This window comes from Silene latifolia, chromosome 5, assembly GCF_048544455.1.
Source record: "Silene latifolia isolate original U9 population chromosome 5, ASM4854445v1, whole genome shotgun sequence".
Taxonomy (NCBI): Eukaryota; Viridiplantae; Streptophyta; class Magnoliopsida; order Caryophyllales; family Caryophyllaceae; genus Silene; species Silene latifolia.
In genome coordinates this window covers 63,465,205-63,487,109 of record NC_133530.1, presented here as the reverse complement: position 1 = coordinate 63,487,109, position 21,905 = coordinate 63,465,205, and the positions used below count along the sequence as shown (strand labels likewise).

At 37.9% G+C, this 21,905-nt stretch overlaps 2 protein-coding genes and 1 non-coding gene across 3 annotated transcripts; 1 reads left to right on the top strand and 2 right to left on the bottom strand.

Moving 5' to 3' along the window:
- The first annotated feature begins 986 nt into the window (after positions 1-986).
- On the top strand, positions 987-1,421 carry LOC141655445 (uncharacterized). Its single transcript, XM_074462525.1, has one exon. The coding sequence runs from the start codon at positions 987-989 to the stop codon at positions 1,419-1,421; it is 435 nt and encodes a 144-aa protein (XP_074318626.1).
- Positions 1,422-11,578: 10,157 nt separating this feature from the next.
- LOC141655444 (uncharacterized) lies at positions 11,579-12,223 on the bottom strand. Its single transcript, XM_074462524.1, has one exon. It carries the CDS (start codon positions 12,221-12,223, stop codon positions 11,579-11,581), a length of 645 nt encoding a protein of 214 aa, XP_074318625.1.
- A 6,125-nt stretch (positions 12,224-18,348) lies between these two features.
- LOC141658004 (small nucleolar RNA R71) lies at positions 18,349-18,455 on the bottom strand. Its single transcript, XR_012548916.1, has one exon. It is a non-coding gene; the product is annotated as a small nucleolar RNA R71 (small nucleolar RNA).
- Positions 18,456-21,905: the final 3,450 nt, after the last annotated feature.

Below are 21,905 nucleotides of genomic sequence, written 5' to 3'. Positions count from 1 at the left end.
AAACCCTGTGACGCATTCGACGCGTAGTGTGTTGTAATTATTCTCATCACCTGAGTCGTCACCTGACATATTTCCATCGTTTCTTTTCTGCTTTTTGACCATATCTGAAGCAGAAATTAATAAACAAATAATAACAATGCATACTTATAATAACAAACAAATCTCTAGAAAGGAGGGTTTATTACTTCTTTAAAGAAGAGAATCCGGATTGATCTGGCGGCGGCAATGGCAATGATGATGATGGCTGCGATGGCGATGAGGTAGGCTGGTGGTTGAGGGAAAGCTCAGTGTTTGAGGATATTATGTGGGGGAGGGGAAGATCAGAGTATATATGTGTGAATAATACAACACTTGCAAGACATTGTTTAATGGAAAGTAATAAACACGGTATAAGAAAACCCATTGTATTTTGTTTCCAACCAGACAACGGTTTTCTTTGAAACCGTAAGTGATTAGTATTATCTACAACGGGTTTTAAATAACAGTTGTCTTAAAGATTTTCATTTTGTTTGATTTTCCCGCCAAGAAATAAAGTATCATTTTTATATACATAACAACGGCCTGAACCGTTATATTTGTATATGTCTTGAACAACGGTTTAGGTATAACCGTTTTATTTTATATTTCATTTTGTTTGATTTTACCGCCAAGAAATAAAGCATCATTTGGTATATGCCAGCTAATTACAATATGTTTCTCAGAAAATCTTGCTTTTTTTCATTAATTTAAAGGATTACAAGTTTACTTATAAAGAGCATTCTTACAGTCCTCCTGCAGAAGCTACTTGGACCTAGAAGAGCATTTGTAAGGTTAAGGATCTGATGAAAAATGCTTATACTGATGGGCAGTGGCAACCTGATACGTAAGGATATACTGTTAGGAGTGGATATGATTGGCTGAGATCGCATCAAATTAAGCCATGATGGTACAATACAGTATGGAATAGCTGGAATGTACCTAAACATGCAATCATCACTTGGCTAATCATGCAAAATGGGATGAATACTCGAGAGAAGTTATACAGGATTGGATGTTGCACCTCTAATGCCTGCTGTATATGTGAGAATGCAACTGAAACACGGCCACATCTCTTTTTTGATTGTGATTACAGCAAAGCTATTGTATCCCTCATTAAATATTGGTGTGGTGCGTGCATCTTGATGTCTGGTGCCATGACTGGTGGTTATGGCAATGGTGGTGGTAAACTGAAACAACATGTCTTTGCCATTATCTTGAATGATTGCATCTATCATATCTGGGCTCAAAGGAACTCATCTAGGATTAATGGTGCACTGATGGTCCCTTCTTTGGTTGTTCAGAAAATCATAGAAGAGGTGAGGCAAAGAATCAAGCTTAAATGTAATGCAAAAGTGAGTAGACAGGAGGAAGTCTGGCTTGCTCATGTGGGAATTAGATTGTAAGGTTGGTCCTTGTGGGATTCGAACCTGACAAAGTTTGGTCTCTATGTTTTTTGTAATTTAGATGCCTTGTAATATTGTTTTTTATATATATATATATATATATATATATATATATATATATATATATATATATATATATATATATATATATATATATATAGAGGATCAGGATCATGAGTCCACCCTATCTTTTTGAGTCCGTGAGTCCAGCGAAACAATATCACAAGTTATACTAAAAAATATCACGCGTCATATTAAACAATATCACTCTTGCTGAACAAGATTCGCCCTCTGTTATTAACTTCTTTTCTCATACTTTTTCTTACACTCATCAGTGCTAGGGTCGGAGCTCCAACAAATACCATCATCCTCATGCACTTTCCCGCCGGTGAGTCGATTTTGGCGGCGCGTTCATCGGAGTTATTACATATTACTTCTTTTATATTTTTTCCTCTCTTGTTCTCCTCTTTATATTCGCCTATTTCCTTCATCGTCGGCGATGAGACCCCTAATTTAACAGCGGCGATGTTGTTCTTTGATGGAGGTTAATGGAAGAAGGATCGTTGATTGTATGGTAGTGAGGGGTGGTAGCGATGGTCGTGAGACGGACTTATGTACCGTGGTGGTGGTTGTTATGGAGGTGAACGTGTGGTGGTGGGTCGTGGGTGGTGGTTGTTGGGGAGGTGAAAGGGTGGTGGTGGGCCGTGGGTGGTTGCCAGCGACGATTAGTGTCACTGACTATAGTTTTAAGCCTTCTTTTTACTGTTTTCGTTGTATATTATGCGTGATATTGTTCAGTATAAGCAGTGATATTGTTTCGTGTAGTGTTTGATATTCTTGTGTATAGGCTGCGATACATAAGTGGACTCACGGGACTCAAATATTTAGGTGGACTCACCGGATCTTGCATATATATATATATATATATATATATATATTCACACACATCTCACATTTCACCAATAAAAAAAGTTTACACATAAAGAGTACAAACTACCACCATACATAATAAACTAGGTAAATATGGACACAGGGGGCACGGAGGGCGCTTGGGAACAAGCGTTTGTATTTGTGGATTTGCCACCAATTTTTATGGGAAATTGGAACCGTTCGAATACCTCATGTCATGTCAAGACACAAAGTAGTGACATAAACACTAAGAACTCGTTACCCTTAGCATTTTATGTCTAGATTGACTCTCGTGGATGCCAATGAACACGGATATTCATAGAGATATGGAGTAAGGGGTGAGGGTACGTATTAGGAAGCTCTTTAATTGAACACCTAATCCCGCCCACCTCGATGGCGGCCTCTACTAATGATTAGGGAAATCGTTGATATTTTATATGTTGTCGATTATATGCATGCAATGCAACATCCACAAAGTAATCCTAACATGTGAAAATTAACTAGGTCGGTAAACATGTAATTTAGCATACAATTGCGTCAAAGTTGATGTTAGATTAATTACATGTGAAAAACAAGCAAATAAACCATACAAAAATAAAGAATGGTAAATAAATAACGATAATTAAAATTACAATGAATTACAATGATATAATTGATTAACGTCAAAAATATATTTAAGACGGATGATTTGAAGAAAAGAAAAGGAAAATAAGTAAGGTTAGAAAATATGGACAGATTAAGAGTGATATTACAGCTAATACTCGATTAATTACGCTATTAAGGACTAAGTCAAAGCAAGAACGTAAATTCAGAGACAGAACTCATCCCGGAATAGGCGCAACATTGCTGCGTCCCTTAGAAGAGGCGCAGCTGTCACTGCGTCTGTTCCTGAGGTGAGTTCTGGCTGTGAAGTCAGAACAGCGGGTAGTTAATGTTCGTTGGCATGTTTAATGATTGATTATCGATTTTGACTCTAGTGAAAGTCATTTAGCAGATTCATTACATATATAATTGTCATAAAAGCGATAAACACGAATTAAAACGGATTAAAACTAATTAAAACGAGTTAAGAACGGATTAAAACGAGCTAGAACTAATTAGGTTTATATACGAAGGCGGAGGCGATTTGGAAGGGCATGATACACTGATGAAAACATGTACAAAAGTCGAATTCCAGAAACTTGATATGAGCAAATCGAGTCTCTGAAAATCCGGGTTTGATTTACTGATGAAAACCCACAAATATTGATTATTAGGGATTTAAGCCGTAAATAAAACATGATAAATATTAAGAACGTATTAAAATTTATTATGTATGAAGTGAAGAAAGGAAAATAAGAATTAAAACAAAAGGAACGAATCAACAGAAAACCGAGGAAAAAGAAGAAGAGCAGGAACTGAGGCAGCCCCTGGAAGAGGCGCATCAGTTGCTGCGTTTCTTCTCGACATCTGTTTGCTGCTGATCCGTAAAAACGGTTTGATAAGAGGGTTTTGGGTGTCGATTTCAAACATACTTTTGATGTAAATCTTACAATAAGTAGTGCAAAAATAAAATACAATAAAAAAGGTGGGATTCACACCCTCGGACTTACATGTTTGACGGAATGAGATTAACTAAGTTAACGTTTAGTGATTGCTCGACTCGAATATATGTAGAAAGTGCCCTCGTTAGAGGATTTAGATTAAGTTGATTGATGTGTAGGGGCCAAATTGCTCGGTCATGCAACATGACTGGTACTCAGAATGATCTGAGCTTACCTGGTCGATTGATCAAGCATGTAGAGGTCAAATGCTTAGAGCACGGTCTTAGAATGCAAAGAGAGAAGAGAAGGGCGGACACTCGCGTGAAAAATATGTGGAACGAAGGTCCCTATATAAAAAATATGGAGAGTTATCGAATGACTCAAACTTTAAAAACAAATCACGGAAAAATCTGAAAACGGGCATAAATGAGCTGGGGAAGAGGCGCAGTAGCTGCTGCGGTCCTTCGAATAGGCGCAGCATCTGCTGCGTCATTTCCCCAAAGGTTTCCTCTCTGCGGAAGAAAGAATTCCGCGTTTTTTTTAGGAAATTGCGGTGGATCTCTACTTCCTTATTTATTAAAATAAGATTTTCGGGATATATTTTACCAAAAGATATAAAATTAATTTAAGGAATAAATATCCGGAATATTCTTGAGCTTTTCGACTCCGCATTTTAAATGGTTTATTAGAAAATGAAGCGGTTTTTGACCCGGACTCCAAATAAACTCTAATTACTGTCAAAACGACCGTATCGGCTCGTAGATGACGACCAAGGGGTAGACACAAGTACTTGAGCTATCACTTGACGATAAACTTACGAACTGTCATAAATCATTTCGCGTACCAAACATGCGGCCCAATCATCACTGGGTGGTTGGTGGGAGGTGCAGAAATGAGGTATCTACAGTAAATAACAATTAGAAAAAGAAATTTGACAATTAACTTAAGCCATGCCTCATTATTTTTGAGTTCTACGATATCCATGGTTAACTTCTTGCATTCTTCTTTTGCATTCAATATTTCACTGTCATTTCCCCGCTTCGATTCTTCAAGTTGATGTAGTATACTTCTCACTTGAGTAATCTCGATATTCATGCTCTTTTTCTCATTCACTAACCTGTTTATAACCTTCCTCTGCCACTCAGTCATTGGTTCATCAACCAACTTGAAGTAATTACATCCACGCATTTTAGTTTCGGGATTATAGAATTTGCAAGTAAGAAACTTTCTTCCCGGATTTTGCAAAGTCCAAGAAGTCCGCAATGTTGCCGGAACGGAGCAATTACATGTCCCTGTTGAAATAGAGGAAGAAGAAGAGCTACCACTTGACATAATTTGAGTAATAAGAGAGAGAGAGAGAGAGAGAGAGAGAGAGAGAGAGAGAGAGAGAGAGAGAGAGAGAGAGAGAGAGAGAGAGAGAGAGAGAGAGGGGGGGAGAGAGAGAGAGAGAGAGAGAGAAAAAAAGAAGGTTATTTAAATTTTATGTTATTTAGCAATTGTATAATCTAACACGGTTCTTATTTAAAATCATGAATTTCGGCAATTGCATAATCTAATTCAGCAATTGCATAATCTAAGAAGGTTATTTAAAATCATGAATTTCGGTATAGAGCAAGTCGTAGATCGGCCCTTCATTATCACCGGGAAGCGCAGGTGGAATGGCCTCTTTCTCCCATGACATAGGCACGGTGGCAAGAATGTGATGCTTCCTGCAATGTTTCAGAAGATGATGATCAAGATGGGTCGCAACCCATATATAGGGGTCTTGTTGTTTATCATATGAATAGAAGTCCTCTTTCCCCGCATCTTCCCCCACAAATATAGCCCCTAATTTTCTTGCCTAAAGAAAACTATCATGGCAGTTCGCTTTGTCAAACATGATAAAAGCGAAGCCTATAAAACTTTGCTTGTTTTTAGACACAGGGTACACTTTATTAACCGCGGTGAAACTGGAGTCATGAAGAATTTGAGTCAACCACCCAAAATTAGGGTTTAAACCCATTCCATTCACACCATAATGAACCGGGAGATTATGGAGAATGCAAGTAAAAGGCTGTGCGTAACGAGAATGTGATTGTAGTTCCGATACACCAGCCATATTTTTTTAGAGAGAAATTAAAGAGTAAATGTTTGATAATTTAGAATTTGACCTAAAACATTATGAAGACATATTTATAGAATTATTTTGGTCAAATTGAATATTATTGGTCAAATTGAATATTTATTAAAGTTCTGATAAAGTTTTCAATACAGTAGTCAAACTGAAAAATCTAATCAAATACTGACAAAGGTTCAATTGAAAAACCAATATTTCATAATAGAAAATAATAACGGTTACAAAAAACCCGTAGCTATAACATAACAACGGGTACCACAAATCGTTGCTGGTGTTAATTTAGAAACGGTTTTCGAAATGCCGTTTTCTTAAACTGGTAACGGTTTTCTAACAACCGCTAATAAGAGTGATTCTATAACAAGTTTTTGGGAACCGCTAAAATGTTTTTGGCAATGGTTTGTTAAGCAGCCGTTGTCACATTACAATAACAACGGTTTTCGAGGGAAACCTTTATTCTTATTAGCGTGGTCTACGTTTCCGCCAATATTTAGAAAACGGTAATCTAAGTGTCGTTATTAAATGTATTAAACCATTGTGATACGCTCCTTATTGATTGCCAGATTTGGCGTAGTGTGCCCAAGATAAAATGCAGCAGGTACTGCACCTTTTGGAAAGGTCGCAGTTTCTGCTGCGCCTCTTCCTGGGCTGCTTTTTCTCCAGTTTCCATATTTCCTCCGGATTTCTTTCCTTTTTTTACCCTTTCCCTAATTCCTCCGTGTGATTAGTATAAATAGAGGCCTCTGCCTCACATATTCTTCATGCGAGTGTCCGCCCTTCTCTTCTCCCTTTACATTCTAAGACCGCGCTCTTGCTTTTTGACGCCTACGTGCATGATCAATCGACCACGTAAGCTCAGATCCTTTTGAGTATTAGTCACGTTTGCATGACCGGCCAATTTGACCACTACACTTTAATCAACTTAATCAAGTTTTTCTAAATCCTGTTTAGAGGGCACTTTCATTCTGCATCGAGTCGAGCAATCACTAATACGATAAATTAGTTAATCTCGCTTCGTCAAACATGTAAGTCTGAGTGTGTAAATCCCAATTTATTTATTGTATTTTATTTTGTATTAATTAATGTACGAGTTTACGTCATAAGCACGCTTAAAACCGTTTGCAAAATCACGTTTTAAAATCCTTTTGACGGAGCAGCAGAGGGGAACTGTCGAGAAGAAACGCAGTAGCTGTTGCGCCTTCAGGAACAGTCCCATCACTTGTTGCGCCTACTCCAGTGGCTGCTTAGCCGCTATTGCTCTTCTTCTTTCTCCTCGTGTTACTTTATTATTTCATTCGAAGGTTTTCTTCCGTTTTATTCCGTATTCCTTTCAAATTATCATCTTTTCTCATTTACAAATTGTTCTATAAAATACTTTTCAATAATTCCAACCTAAATCCCTTATAATTCGATATTTGCGGATTTTTGTCATTAAATTCAAACCCGGATTCAAGAGGCTCGATTTGTTCATATCAAGTCCCTCGAATTCGCTAGCTATTCTCTATCTTCTAATTTCCGTCTCTAATTTGAAATTTGTATATAAACCCGTGATAGCCTATCGCACACCTATGCAAAAATAAATACCCTAGACACAAATTAATGTAGTACGCAGGGGTCGAATCCATAGAGAGACGGTAGTTGTTAATTAGTTGTTTTGGAGTGAATTTTAACTTGAGTCGATGCGGTTGATTGATTGATTTGATTTATGTTGATGTAAAAACAATAATAAAGAAAGAGTCTAGGGAAGTCGGGTTATGCAAATATATGTAAATTCTTTATGTCAAACTCGGATTAGATAGTAATGATAATTGTTTAGGCTTAAAGACACCCAACTCTCGATATTAGTGTCAACCATAGAACGGGTCCTAATGATCTCTCGATATGGCTAGGCCGTCTACTAAAACATACTTAGTCTTATTCATTTTCGTGCCTCTCGACTTATAAAAACGAATAAACAAATTTAATCTAATATAATGGCTAATAATCAAAGATTAACATTAAGGTACAAGCATGTTATAGAAACTATTATGTGATCACTAAGCATCCTAGTTTATCATGTTACAAATACTTTTTATGCATGGTTCCCTTTATCTCCTACACAAGATATACTACTATTGCACTATGTAAATTAAGCTAATGATGAACAAAATGATAAACATAATGATAAAGAAATAATACTAGAAATAAATAACCTCAACAATGGAAATGGAATTGGAATTGAAGAACAATGCATAAGGAAATAACTTGGAAATAAAATTGTAATTTGTAATACTTAAAGGAAATGATAATAAACTAATGAAAACTAAACTACACTAAGCTAATCTAACTACTGAATTTTAGAGAGAATTCTATGCGAAAAATGTGTGGAAAAAGGTGTATAAGAAGTGTCGACCAAAGCTTTTATTTATAGGGGAGGAAGGAAGTAACGTTCGGGCATAGAGGGGGCTAACCTTGATCGGGGTTGTGATGTTACAAGCTTTTCCTCTTTAATCTGTGATTAATTAGCACAAGAATCGAATGCTGATGTTTAATGCCTTGTTTAATCATCCGATAATGATCTTAAAGTATGGCATCCAATGTATTCTAGCATCCTAAGCTCCCACCTAGTTGGACTTGATTTCTTGGGCTTGACTTTGCATAAGTCTTTATTTTGCATTTTCATTTTAATCCATATCTTTATGCATTTTAATCCATATAACACTCCAATGTTGGTCCAACCCATGCCCATACTTAGCCTTATATACTAGCTCTTGCAAATTTCTTAGAAATAAGATCCTAAAAGTTCAAGTTCCTACAAAATGTGACAAGCCATGCAAAGACAACTAGATCACAATATTAGCTCATAAAACCCTAGATTAGTGCAAATTATTAGAGCTAAAGTAGGGGGTCAAAATATATATAAAATGGACTTATCAAACTCCCCCAAGCCAAACCCTTGCTTGTCCTCAGCAAGCACACAATACAATATATGATAAGGACAAAGGTACGAGCAACAATCATCACATCGAAATGCAATTCCCGTCAAGTAACTTTAAAGCACAATGAATTAAATCCCGAAATAACATGGGCATAGGGAAAATTCAACAACATGGATGAGATTTATATGACGGCGTAGCATGAATGACTTTAAATGGACGTTTTGACTCTTTCATGATCTTATTGACATCGGACTCCTCACGGGAAAAACACTCACACTCATATTATAAATAAGGCAATTTATATGTGAATGTGACACCCTCCTATCTACAACTCAAGAGAACGCGCCTGCAATCTAGTATGGTAGACATTCCAAATCAATTAGAAAATGCTAACAAGAATGCATAAATAGAAGCCAAGAGAAGAGATAAAAGAAGCTAGGGGTCATGGGTAAAAAGTGGACAAACGAGTTTGGAAATGTGGAGTTAAAGGTCAACCTAATCAACCATCCAAACGGGCAAAGAGTGCTTAAATAACCCAATACCAATCTTATAGCAATAACTGAATGAACCAAAGCAGCATATGGCCCAAATTAAAACTTTTTCAACACAAAATGAACTTTCCAACACAATTTCTTCATAAACTATCGAGGATCAATCATCTCTTTTTCTTTTTCATCAAAACTTTCTTCTCCTTTTTTTTTCATTTCATTTCTTTTCATCTTTCTTCCATTTTTTCTCATTCCAATCATTTTTTTTCTTCTGCCTTTCTCACTTTTCTTTCACAACACAATGGGAATTAGTGATCCCGTTAACATCATCATCCTCACAAAAGCACCCTAAACTCACCAAGATGGTTACTAGCTCAACTAGGTAGGCAATTTAAAATGTAACTAGAAACAAATATTTTATAGCATATAATGAGGAAAGGGCTCAAAATGGGCAATGCATGTGAGAAATTATAACAATAATGCTTCATGTGCAAACTATCATAGCTTGTCAAGAATAAGGAACCAATGTCATACTTGTGTGTTTTGATGTAACGCACACCAAGAGGAGAAACTACACACACACACTGATGTGACTCTTAATTGCGCACATTTAGTCCCCTAATTGAACCCATTTTGCATACTAATATAGCATTTCATGACCATTTTATCTGTCAATTCCTTCCTATTTTGCTTTCCTATTGCATTGTATATGTCTTGTAGGAAAGAAGATAATGAGGCGGAATTCCCGTCTCTCATGCATATTCGGAAGCTTGTTCATGATCTTGGATGGAATAGTATGAAGAGAAGGCAAGAATGATGACCAAGGATGTAGGAATAAAGAGTATATAGAAGGATCATAGGCTTAAAAGCATGAAAAAGAGGAACAATAGCTCAACCCGCGTGGGTCAAGCTCAAGTAGAGCGTGTTACAGCTCAACCCGCTCGGGACAGTATCAACCCGCTCGGGTTGAGGCTCAGGATGCGCATTTTTCACTCGGGACGAGCGTATTGTTTTACAGGATGCTTTTCCTTGCAAGCTAGGACGCGCATGTCCCTCGGGAGTTGCAAAGCTCTATTCAAAGCATTGTTATTTACTAATCTACCCTTGCTTAACCTAATGATATACCACTATATATACTCCATTTTCAATAATCAAGAGATTAAGCTCTCTTAGATTAGATTAAGTCCTCTTAGATTAGATTAAGCCTTCATTAGGAGTAGATTAGAATAAATTAGCATTTAATCTTTTCACAAATTACACATTAATCTTTCCTTAATTATTGTTCAAGTTTATTATTGGGTAATTGAAGATTATTGGGTTATTAGTGGAGAATTGACAACTCTTCATCAATCAATCAAGTTTTCTTCTATTATTCTTTCCTTTCCATTAGTTCATCTTAAGTTTGGTATAATTCCTTTACTGTTTACTGTTTACTCTTTACTTTTTATTGTTTATTTCCTCACTCTTTTATCATGTTCATTTGTGTTGTGATATTTGACACTATTGCTAGCATAATAATCATGATAAGTATTGAGTAGTCTTTTAGCTAGGATTAGTGGGGGATTAGGGAAACAAACATGGGGATTGACCTATGCTTAATTTAATGTGTTTTCCTAATTATTTTGCTTGCTTGTTGTGATTTCAACCTATGCACATGTTATGTTTGATGAAATACGAGCCTATGAATCCTTGCATTTTTTACCCATCTCTTATCTTTTTAATGAGGCTTGTAAGACATAAACCAACTCGAGCCTCATTAGACCATGCATAGAGTTGAATAGGGGGAGATTAAGTCGACTTATAGGTGTTTTACAATCTAGACGATTCGGCTCCGGGACCTAAATCTTCCTAGGGATTGTAAGATATACACTAACTCGATCCCATCACAACAATAAGTGCTTGCTTCTAATTGAGAACATGTTTTTTTTTAGCTGAAATGTGAGTATATATATTATATCAAAAAACCATGTTTCATATACAAGGATAGGGTTCAAACCCCGACAAGCTCAGAAAACAAATAAACCGTACAAACATTTAGATAACCAAGCCTCACTGCACTACAGGCAGCTTAACCAACCATTTATGCTGTGAGACATTCCAGGGCCAGCTTTACTGCACCCTCTTCTTCCTGCAACCTCCTCAATCTGAGCAGCTAACAGTTCAGGCCTCATAACAGACTGTTGGAGTCTTGTGGTGTTTCTCGATGTCAGACTGTGTAAAGATATACATTGAAAACCATAGCCATTGCCTTCCATTGTAGACTGTCTTTCCTACCATTCTGAAGCTCAATAAGAGTAGGAAAAACTCTCCCCAGCCAGACAACAAGAGCTGCCTTGATTCTGCAACTGTAATGACACTCATAGAACAGGTGAGTTATCGTTTCAGGTTGTTCTCCACAAATTAAACATAGATTGTCCTCACAGAAGCCAAACTGGAATAGCTTAGCTTTGATATTTAGTCCCTCATGCATAATAAGCCAAGTAATGATTGAGTGCTTGGGAATGTTCCAGCTGTTCCATACCAGAGAGCACCAATCCACCTTAGGTTGTTGAGTACATAGCCATTTATATCCATTCTTGAGCGTGTAACCATTCTCATCAGGCAGCCAACAGTTCTCACCAAATCCATCCTTCAGTTTATCCTTGATTTTGCAAACACTTTTCCAAGTCCAAGGAGAGTCTACAGGGGGAGAGTAAGACTTCCAGTCTTGCTCTTTCAAGTAAACATTACTGATCCACCTTATCCACAACCTATCAGCTTTGGTATACACCCAATTCACCAATTTACCAACAGCTGCCCAATTCCAATTCTCCACTTTCTTTACACATAGACCACCAGCATCCTTGGGCATAGTAACCCTATCCCAAGCTACTAAAGGGACTCTATGGTAATCAGGGCTCCCATCCCAAAAATAGTTTCTGCAAATTGCTTCAATTCTCCTGATTACTTATTAGGAATTAAAAACATAGTAGCCCAATAGCTGTGGAGTGTATTTAGTACTGAGTTGATAAGAGTAATTCTGCTAGCATAAGAACATGTTTGTATGATCTATTTCCATGAATCCCCTATGAACCCATGACATCCTAGTGCTTTTAATCATTTGTTTAGATCCTTTCATTTGTTTCTTGCATTCCTTTTATTACTTTCATTAGTTTAGAATCATCAACCCATTTCAATTGTGACAACCCCAAGCACAACTACAATTAGATGGAACAATTTGAGTACCCCAGTCCCGCGGATTGACCTCGACTTGCTTGCTATGCTAGTAGATGGGTATAAATGTGTTTGAGGGTGGACAACGACCCGCTCATCAAAATGGTGCCGTTGCCGAGGACGGTGTTGTGTATTTGAATCTTTCTTTTGTCTAGTTTTAGTTGTTCTTCTTCTTGAGGGATCTTTGTTCCTTGAGAATTTTAATTCTTGTACTTGCATTATTTCATATGTTTAACATGTCTACATTCACTTTTTGGCAATATAAAAATGAGTCATTTGATAAATATATTGCAAGATTTGAAGATTATATGAATCATGCTTGGCATCATGGTTTTACTCTTTCAAATTATGAAGCATGTGATGTGACTCATATTTGCGCACATTTAGTCCCCTAATTGAGCCTATTTTGCATACTATTATAACATTCCATAGCAATTTTGTCCGTCAAAAACTATCTATTTTGTTTTCCTGGTGCTTTTCATATGTTTTGAAGGAAAGGAGACAATTAGGCGGAAATTCCCGTCTCTTGAGCTTATTTGGAAGGACATTGACGATCTTGGTAGAACGAGTGTAGAAGAAGAGGCAAGAACTAAAGACCAATGTTGCAAGAATAAGAAGTATGCAAGAAGAAGCATTCTGAACAACAATCCGGCGTCCAAAGCTGGAAGCTGCTCGTCCAAATGCCCCAGAATCCGAGTGTCCCGACCTTCGGCCGCTCGTCCAACCTGCCTACAATCCGAGCGTCCCACCCTTATATACGAGCATCCCTCGACGTCTTCAGCAAGGATGCGCATCTCTTCGAAATACTTGCGTTTCCCTACTTAGAACTTAGAATTGTTAATTACTAATTTAGTCTTAGTTAACCTAATGAGGCACTACTATAAATACCCCATTTTGATGATAATCAAAGGGGGCTTCCACATTACAAAATCCTCTTAGAATAGATTAGGAGTAGATTAGATTAGATTACTCTTTAATCTTTCCACAAATTTCACATTAATCTCCCCTTAATTATTGTTCAAGTTTGTTACTTTTGGGTAATTGAAGACTATTGGGTTATTATTGGAGGATTGATAACCCTTCACCGATCATTCAAGTTCTCTTCTTTCATTCTTTGCTTTATTATTTGGAATCATCTCAAGTTTGGTATAATTCCTTTACTCTTTACTCTTTATTGTTTATTTTCCTCATTTTCTTATCATGTTTACACTTGTTGTGATGATTGACACCATTAATGACATGTTTACCATGATAATAAGTGAGTAGTGACTAAACTAGGATTAGTGGGTAATTAGGAGAAACCAACATGGGGAATAATCATGCCTAATCAAATATATTTTCATAATAAATTTGCTTGCTTGTTGTGATGTGAACCTATGCACATGTTATGTTTGATGAAATGCTAAGCCTATGAATCCTTGCATTTACAACCATCTCTTATATATTCAACTTGACTTGTAAGATATAAACCAACTCGAGTCTTGTTAGACCATGTATAGAAGTGATTAGGAGGAAAGTAAGTCGACTTGTAGGTGTTGTACAATCTAATCGATTCGGCTCCGGGACCCAACTCTTCCTAAGAACCGTAAGACATAAACCAACTCGGTTCCACCACAACATTAATTGCTTGCAACTTTGTAAACATGTTTGTATTATCAATACCATAAACCCCTATGACCCCATGATATCCTAGTACTCTTTATTACTTGTTTACACTTCTATTTACTTTATTGCTTTTCATTAGTCTAGAACACAACTACAAACCCAAACCAACCGTGACACTTGCATAAATTGAAATAGATAGACTTAGAATCCAAAGCACACCGTCCCATGGATCGACCTCGACTTAACCACTAACTAGTTATTTGTTGAGAATTATAAATGTGTTTGATTGAGAGCCCCAACGACACTCTCATCAGCATGTTATGTTGTTTATAATGGCAAGAACCTTGAAACCCGCAACTTGGCATTTCACTTGAGTGGTGGTAGGATATGTGAGATGAGTTGTGAGGAATTTTGGGAATTTGTTGAATTCATGACCACCCAATGTCTTAAGCAAAATGTACATGACATCTTTGAAAGTGCCAAGGAAGGTATGGAAGCGATAAATACCACATTTAAAAAATTCATTGAAGAAAACTATGATGAAAATGAGATTTGTAAGAATGAGACACCTTCCTATAACCTTGAGCCAACCTACTATGCCCAATAATTTTCCCCTCCTTGGGAATATGGTGTGATAGATGAAGAGAGTGACGATGAGGAGGAATACATTCTTGATTGTGAAACCAATGCTTGGATACCGTCATCCTACTCTTCTTGTGTAACAATGAACCCAACTTCCATGGAATTTGATGTTAATGGGCAAAGTGAGAGTGAGATGGATGTGAGCTTGAGTGAAAACTCACCCTTTGAGGATAACATATTTGAGGGAGACAATTGTGTTGAACTTGGTGAGCCTTGTTATGACAACCCCTTTGATAATGGACCTTGTTGGGATGAGGAATATGAGGACATTTGGGAACCCCAAATAGACACCCTTGAAATCACCTTAGATGGTAATGAGAGTACTTCCATTGAATGTGGTGATTTTGACTATTTGGAGGACGAGTTGAGTGAATTGCCAACCAACTACCCATTTCATGTTCCTACCATCCATCACATCTCTTATGATTGTTTTCATAGTATTCTTGACATGCTTGTTCGGTCATTTACTTGGGCATTTTTCAATTGCATAATCTTGTGTTGCTATGCATGCCTATTCATGTCCCACTCCCAAGAATTTGACCGACTTCTACGTGCTTTAAGTGCTAGTGATGATTTTCCATGAAATTGTTAATTGATAATCTTTGGTTTAATGGAGTCCCTCAATAACCAATAACTTGTATATATGCATTTAGTGTAATTTTGCATTCATTCATTCATTTAATAAATTGCATGAGAGATGAAAGGGAGGGATCTCATATTTTATTGAGCATTTTGAAGGAAATTAATGAAAATAAGAAGATGAAAAATGTAAAGAAATGAAGAAAATGAAGATTTTGGGCTTGTGCACATCTTTTCTATCATAAAAATGTTGTTGGGTCAAAATTGCTCGAAATCCGTGCATCCCGAGTCCAACCCGTGCATATTGAAGGCCAAGAAAGGAAAGAAAGTTCCTTGCCCAAGAATCTGTATGAGTTATGAAGAAAACGCGCATCCCAGAACTCAACCCGCGCGGGTCCAGATTAACCCAAGCGGGACAACAGCTAACTCGAGCGAGTTCATTTCAACCCGAGCGGGTTCAGGCTTAATGATGTGACCATAATTGGCGCATATTTAGCCCCCGAATTACCATTGTTTCCATGCTTTTTAGTGCCTATTTGGGTCATTTCTTATCTTTAGTTCTTTGTTTTGCATATTCTTTGAGATTTTGATCCCTTGGTAGGAAAGGAGTAAGAATCTTGCATTTTCATGGCAAAACAAGGCTAAATTGATCATATTCAATGACCAAGCATCAAGGAGAGACAAGACTAGAAGGCCTTTGTACATAGCATAGAAGAAGAGCATACTTGAGAAAAGGATCCTTGAGTCCCCAAGGAAATCCCCAAGGAATTCATGAAGAAAAGGGAAGAAAAGAAGAAGAAAAGATGCTGCTAGACAATCCGAACGGATTGTACACAATCCGTCCGTCCGCCCAATCCCAATCCGAGCGTCCCTCAAAGGAATCCGCTCGGATTCCCCCTCGCCAATCCGAGCGTCTTGCCCAAGGATCCGCTCGGATTCTCCAGCTCAGATCCGGCCGTCCCGACTCCCATCCGCACGGATTTCAAGATGACAAAGACGTTTTCATTCTTCAAGCCACGATAAGAGAAGCCCTTCTCTCGAGAATACCGAGTCTCCTTGCTCAACTTAAAAAGTGTAATTACTAGTTTAGCCCTTAGTTAACCCTAATGCATCCTCCCTAATTTTCACTATAAATACCCCATTAGTCTAATTAGAGGAGCATGTTCTTCTTATCAATAATTAGTGTAGTTAATATTAATCAAATCTCTCTTCAATATTGTAATCAAATATTAATCAAGTTTTAATCCAAGTTTTAGTTCTTTAATCTCTCTCTTGTTCTTACTTTATTTTGGGTAATTGAAGATTATTTGGGTTATTATTGGGAGATTGACAACCTCTCAATCTAGGATTCAAGTACTTCTATTATTCTTGCTTTATTATTGGAATCATTAGTAGGTATAATCTCTTAATCCCTTTTTAATTATTGCTAATTACTTTCATTTATTCATCATGTTTCATTATGTTAGTATGATTGACAACCTTTCTAGCATGATCAATATGATAATGAGTGAGTAGTCTCTTAGCTAGGGTTTAATGGGTGATTAGGGGAAACCAACATGGGGAATGATTCATGCTTAAATTAATATGCTTTCATATCTTATTTGCTTGCTTGTTTTGATCTTAATACATGCACATGTTATATTTGATGAAATGCTAAGCCTATGAATCCTTGCATTTACTATCATCTTCTATCCTTTCAACTTGACTTGTAAGACATAACCCAACTCGAGTCTTGTTAGACCATGCATGTGTTGAGTAGGAAAGATTAAGTCGACTTGTAGGTGTTGTACAATCTAATCGATTCGGCTCCGGGACCCAAACTTTCCTAGGATTGTAAGATATAACCCAACTCAATCCATCACAACAATAATTGCTTGCTTATAATTTGAGAACATGTTTGTATGATCATATCCCATGATTCCCCTATGAACCCATGACACCCTAGTGCCTTTAATCAATTGTTTACACCCCTTATTTTATTTACCTTGTTAGTTTATTTTCATTGCTATTTTAGTTTAGTAACCTTCTACATCAACCCAATTTGTGACACCCCTTAGACACTACTAGTTACAATAGAATTCTCATTTCAATACCCGTCCCTTGGGATCCGACCTTTACTTGCCTCTTTACTAATTGTAGAGTTGTTTATGAAGTATAAATTGTGTTTTGTATCGACCATTGACCAACGACCACATATGCTTAATTTGTGAAACGAAATGGACTCGATCAAAAATGGCGCCGTTGCCTGGGACGGTGTTTAATTGATTTAAGATTTCTTTTATTGTTTTTAGTTGTGTCTTTTTCACCTTGGGAAGTAAAACTCCTCAAGGTTTGTTCTAATTGTTTTCGAGTTGTTTGATATTTTGCATGTCTAGAAGGTTACAAAGAGATTTGTTACCTTTTGACCGTGAAATCGAAAGAACCTTGACGAATAATAGGAGACTTGTTAGGAGGAATTTGGGAGGTGTTGGTGAAGTTGTTCAACCCACTAGTGAGTTTGTCAATCCTTTCGCAATAGAAGGAGAAGAGAACCCATTAAACAATACCACACAAAATCCACCTACAATGCCTAAATTCTCGTCACACTCTATACCCACCGAGGAGGATTTACCAAATGGTACTCCTACCCCACAACATCTTACCGGAAACTTTATTGCCAAGTCCGCCTTCATTCAACTAGTTGAGAGGAGCCAATTCTGGGGAATGCCTAGTGAGGACCCTCATTCTCATATGGAAACCTTTTGCGATTATTGTGAAGCTATCTCTCAAACGGGCGTGACTCAAGACCAAATAAGATGGGTCTTATTTCCTTTTTCGTTAATCGGCACCGCAAAGCAATGGTTGAAGGGCCTTGATAAGGCCACCCTTGGAATAGATTCTTGGAAGAAGCTAGCTCCAGCTTTCTACCAAAAATTCTACCCACCGGAAAAGACCAATATGCTAAGAGCTCAAATTACGGGTTTTAAGCAAAGGGATGAAGAATCTTTGTATGAAGCTTGGGAGCGGTTCAAAGGTATTTGTCGCTCATGTCCTCACCATGGACTTAGCGAATGGTTTTTAGTGCAACAATTTTGGAATGGTTTATATGAAGATTCAAGGAACATTCTCAATATGGGATCAAATGGAATGTTCACCGAAGTTGATGACAATCAAACATGGAACAAGATTGAGGAAATGGCGGTCCATAATTCACAATATAGTGGGCCTCGCAAGGCAACTAGAGGAGGAAAGTATGAAGTGGACACCGTTACTCAATTGGGTGCTCAACTTAGTGCTCACATTGACACAATCAACTTGAAGTTTGAACAAGCTATGGCTAGACTTGAGGAAAACTCAAAATCATCAAAGCATCATGTCAATGCCATGACGGCATCCTCATCAATCCCAAGCGGGATATGTGAGAATTGTGGAACCTTGGGTCATGACTCAAGTGAATGTAGGGGAACAACCGAACAAGTTAATGCTTTCCAAGCTTACAAAAGTGGTACCCCTTATTCAAATTTTTACAATGAAAACACCAAGTTCCATCCAAATCTCTCATACAAAAGCCAAAATGTTCAAAACCCTCAAACAACATACACTCCACCACCCATGAGAAATCAAAATCAAAGACCCTTTTACAATCAAAACCAAGGCTACCAAAATCAAAATCCATACAATCACCAAAATGACCAAGGTTTTGATGTCCAAAAAGCGGTCCTCCAAATGCAAAAGAATCAACAAGAATTTTTCACCCAAATGCAAAAAGATAGCCAAGCAAAAGACACCACCATCAACAACATTCTAGCTCACACCAAGATGTTGGAAACACAATTGACCCAACTAGCATCTTCAAGCTCACAAAGACAAAAGGGGCAATTACCACCTCAAAGTAATCCCCTAGACATGAAACGGTTAGTGCCATTCACTTGAGAAGTGGTACAAGATATGAAGCACCCAAGAAGCAAGTTGAGGATGAAGTTGTGAGAGCTAGTGAGAATGAAGTTGTGGTGCAAGGTCCCAAAGAAGGGGAATCATCAAAGGAAGAAAGTTCAAAGAAAAATGAAGACAAAGCCAAAGAAAAGGAGCCCATTGTGATTAGACTTCCTTTTCCAAGTCGTCAAGCCAAGCCTAAATTCGATGATCAACTTGGGAAGTTCATGGAGATTGTGAAGAACTTAGAAGTCTCAATTCCTTTCACGGAATTAATCAATCACGTTCCGGCCTATGCAAAGTACATGAAAGATATCCTCACAAAGAAGAAGTCGATCCGGAAACTTGAGACTATCGCCTTCACTAAGGTGAGTAGTGCAATACTTCAAGGGAGTTCACCTCCAAAGTTAAAGGATCCGGGAAGCTTCTCAATACCGTGTACCATTGGCGACACAACGATCAACAAAGCCTTATGTGATCTAGGGGCTAGTGTGAGTGTCATGCCGTACTCGGTAAGTAAAAGGTTGGGAATGGGAGAGCTTAAATGCACCAATATCACTCTTCAAATGGCCGATAGATCGACGAAGACACCATAAGGGATATGGGAAGATGTCCCCGTGCGAATTGGGAAGTTTTTCATCCCGGTGGACTTTGTCATTGTTGATATGGAGGAAGATTCCAACATTCCAATCATCTTAGGAAGACCTTTCCTACACACCGCGGGTGCGGTGATTGATGTGAAACATGGAGAGCTCACTCTAGAAGTGGGAGATGAAAGCATAACTTTTAATCTTGACAAGACCATGAGAGCTCCTCGTTTGCATGAGCCATGTTTCATGATTGATCATTATAGCCGAAAAGATGAAAAGAAGAAATCGGAACTCCAATGGAGGAAGAAAGTTGAAGATGCTCCATTCAAAGAGCAAGTGAATTGTGACAAGGAGAGCTTGCAAAGCTCATCAAAATCAACCAAGGAAGAAGATGATGGCCTCATTGGCCAAGAGAAGAAATTGGGAGAGTTGTCTCCATCTAAGCAAGAGATTTTCAATGATCAACTCAATGAAGTTTGTGGTCTTTGGGACGACGAATTTGAAGGGATCTTTAATCCCTACATTGGGCATGCCATCGATCATGATCAACAACAAGGGCCACGGTCTATTGAGGACCTCTACCATAACAATGAACAAGCTTTCGATTACTTCTTCAAGGTGTTGAGCAACATCAACAACACCTTGAACATGCCCTCTTGACATCTCATCAAGAATGAGAGTTTGGTGGAGTCCTCCCTAAACCACCACTTGTAAATATTTCTAACTCCCTAACTTACATTTCAATTTTTGTATTGCATTTTTGTCATTTTTGGATTTTATTTACTTTGATCAAAATAATTGTCATGTAAGAGAGAAGTGAGGGAGGGACTAATGATTTTAAATGATGTGTAGTGCTTTACCTTAGTGTGGGGATGGCAATTGCCTAGGCTATTCATGCCTTAGTAGTGCCCCCACAATGAAGAACACAAGATTTGAAAGAAAGAAAGAAAGAATGATAAGGGAATGCGTTGGTGCACGGATGGAACTGAATCCGTGTACACAAGGACCAATCCGAGCGGATTCCTGAGAATCCGCCCGTCTGCAGCAAATCCGAGCGTCCTGCTAAGAAGACGCCCGTCTTGGGCTGAGCTGAAATTGCAAAAATTCTTGACTGTTGAAGAATCCGAGCGGATTTCTGGAAAGACGCCCGTCTCACAGAATCCGTCCGTCTTGTGAACAATCCGCCCGTCTTGCAGCTGAAGAAAAACAAAGAAAAATCTCTGGACAAGAATCCGTCCGTCCTGCACGAAATCCGCCCATCTCATCTCAGAAGAATCCGAGCGGATTCCCCAGAATCCGCCCGTCTCTAGGCGGGATTTTGAAAATTTTGAAGCTGTAGAATCCGCACGGATTGCGCCCAATCCGCACGGATTGTCCCTGCGTCCTAAAATTGTCGAATTCTTTAAATACCCACCCCACCTTCATTCATTCATTCATTCATTCATTCATTCATTCATTCATTCATTCATAAACACTACCCATAACATCAAAACCCTCATCCTCTCCATCTCAAAAACAAAAACCCTCAACAAAACCCACCAAAATCAAATCAAACCATCTTTCAAACAACAAATCAATCACTCCATCTTCATTAACAATCAAAACCAAGAACAAATTCTTCAACCTTTGGATCGATTTTTGTTTCTATAAAGGCAAAGCCTTTCACCTTCAAATCGATTTGGGCATTCTACAAATTGAAGATTTTTGACTCTTTACTTGGTTAGTTCATCAAATGGCAAGAACAAAGGGAGCAACAAAGGCAACAAAGGCACCAAAAGCAAAGGCTCTCTCTCAAAGGCAAAAAGCTCTACAAGCAAAGAAAGCTTTGGCAATGGTGGTATCAACACCAAACTTGGTAGTGCAACAACAACAACAAATTCCTATGGAAGCATCACCTTCTACTCCTAAATCGATCAACTCTTGCATTTTCCGGAGGTAACATTCATTTCCGATACCCATAGAAATACATTTGTCAAGTTTGCTATAAAACAA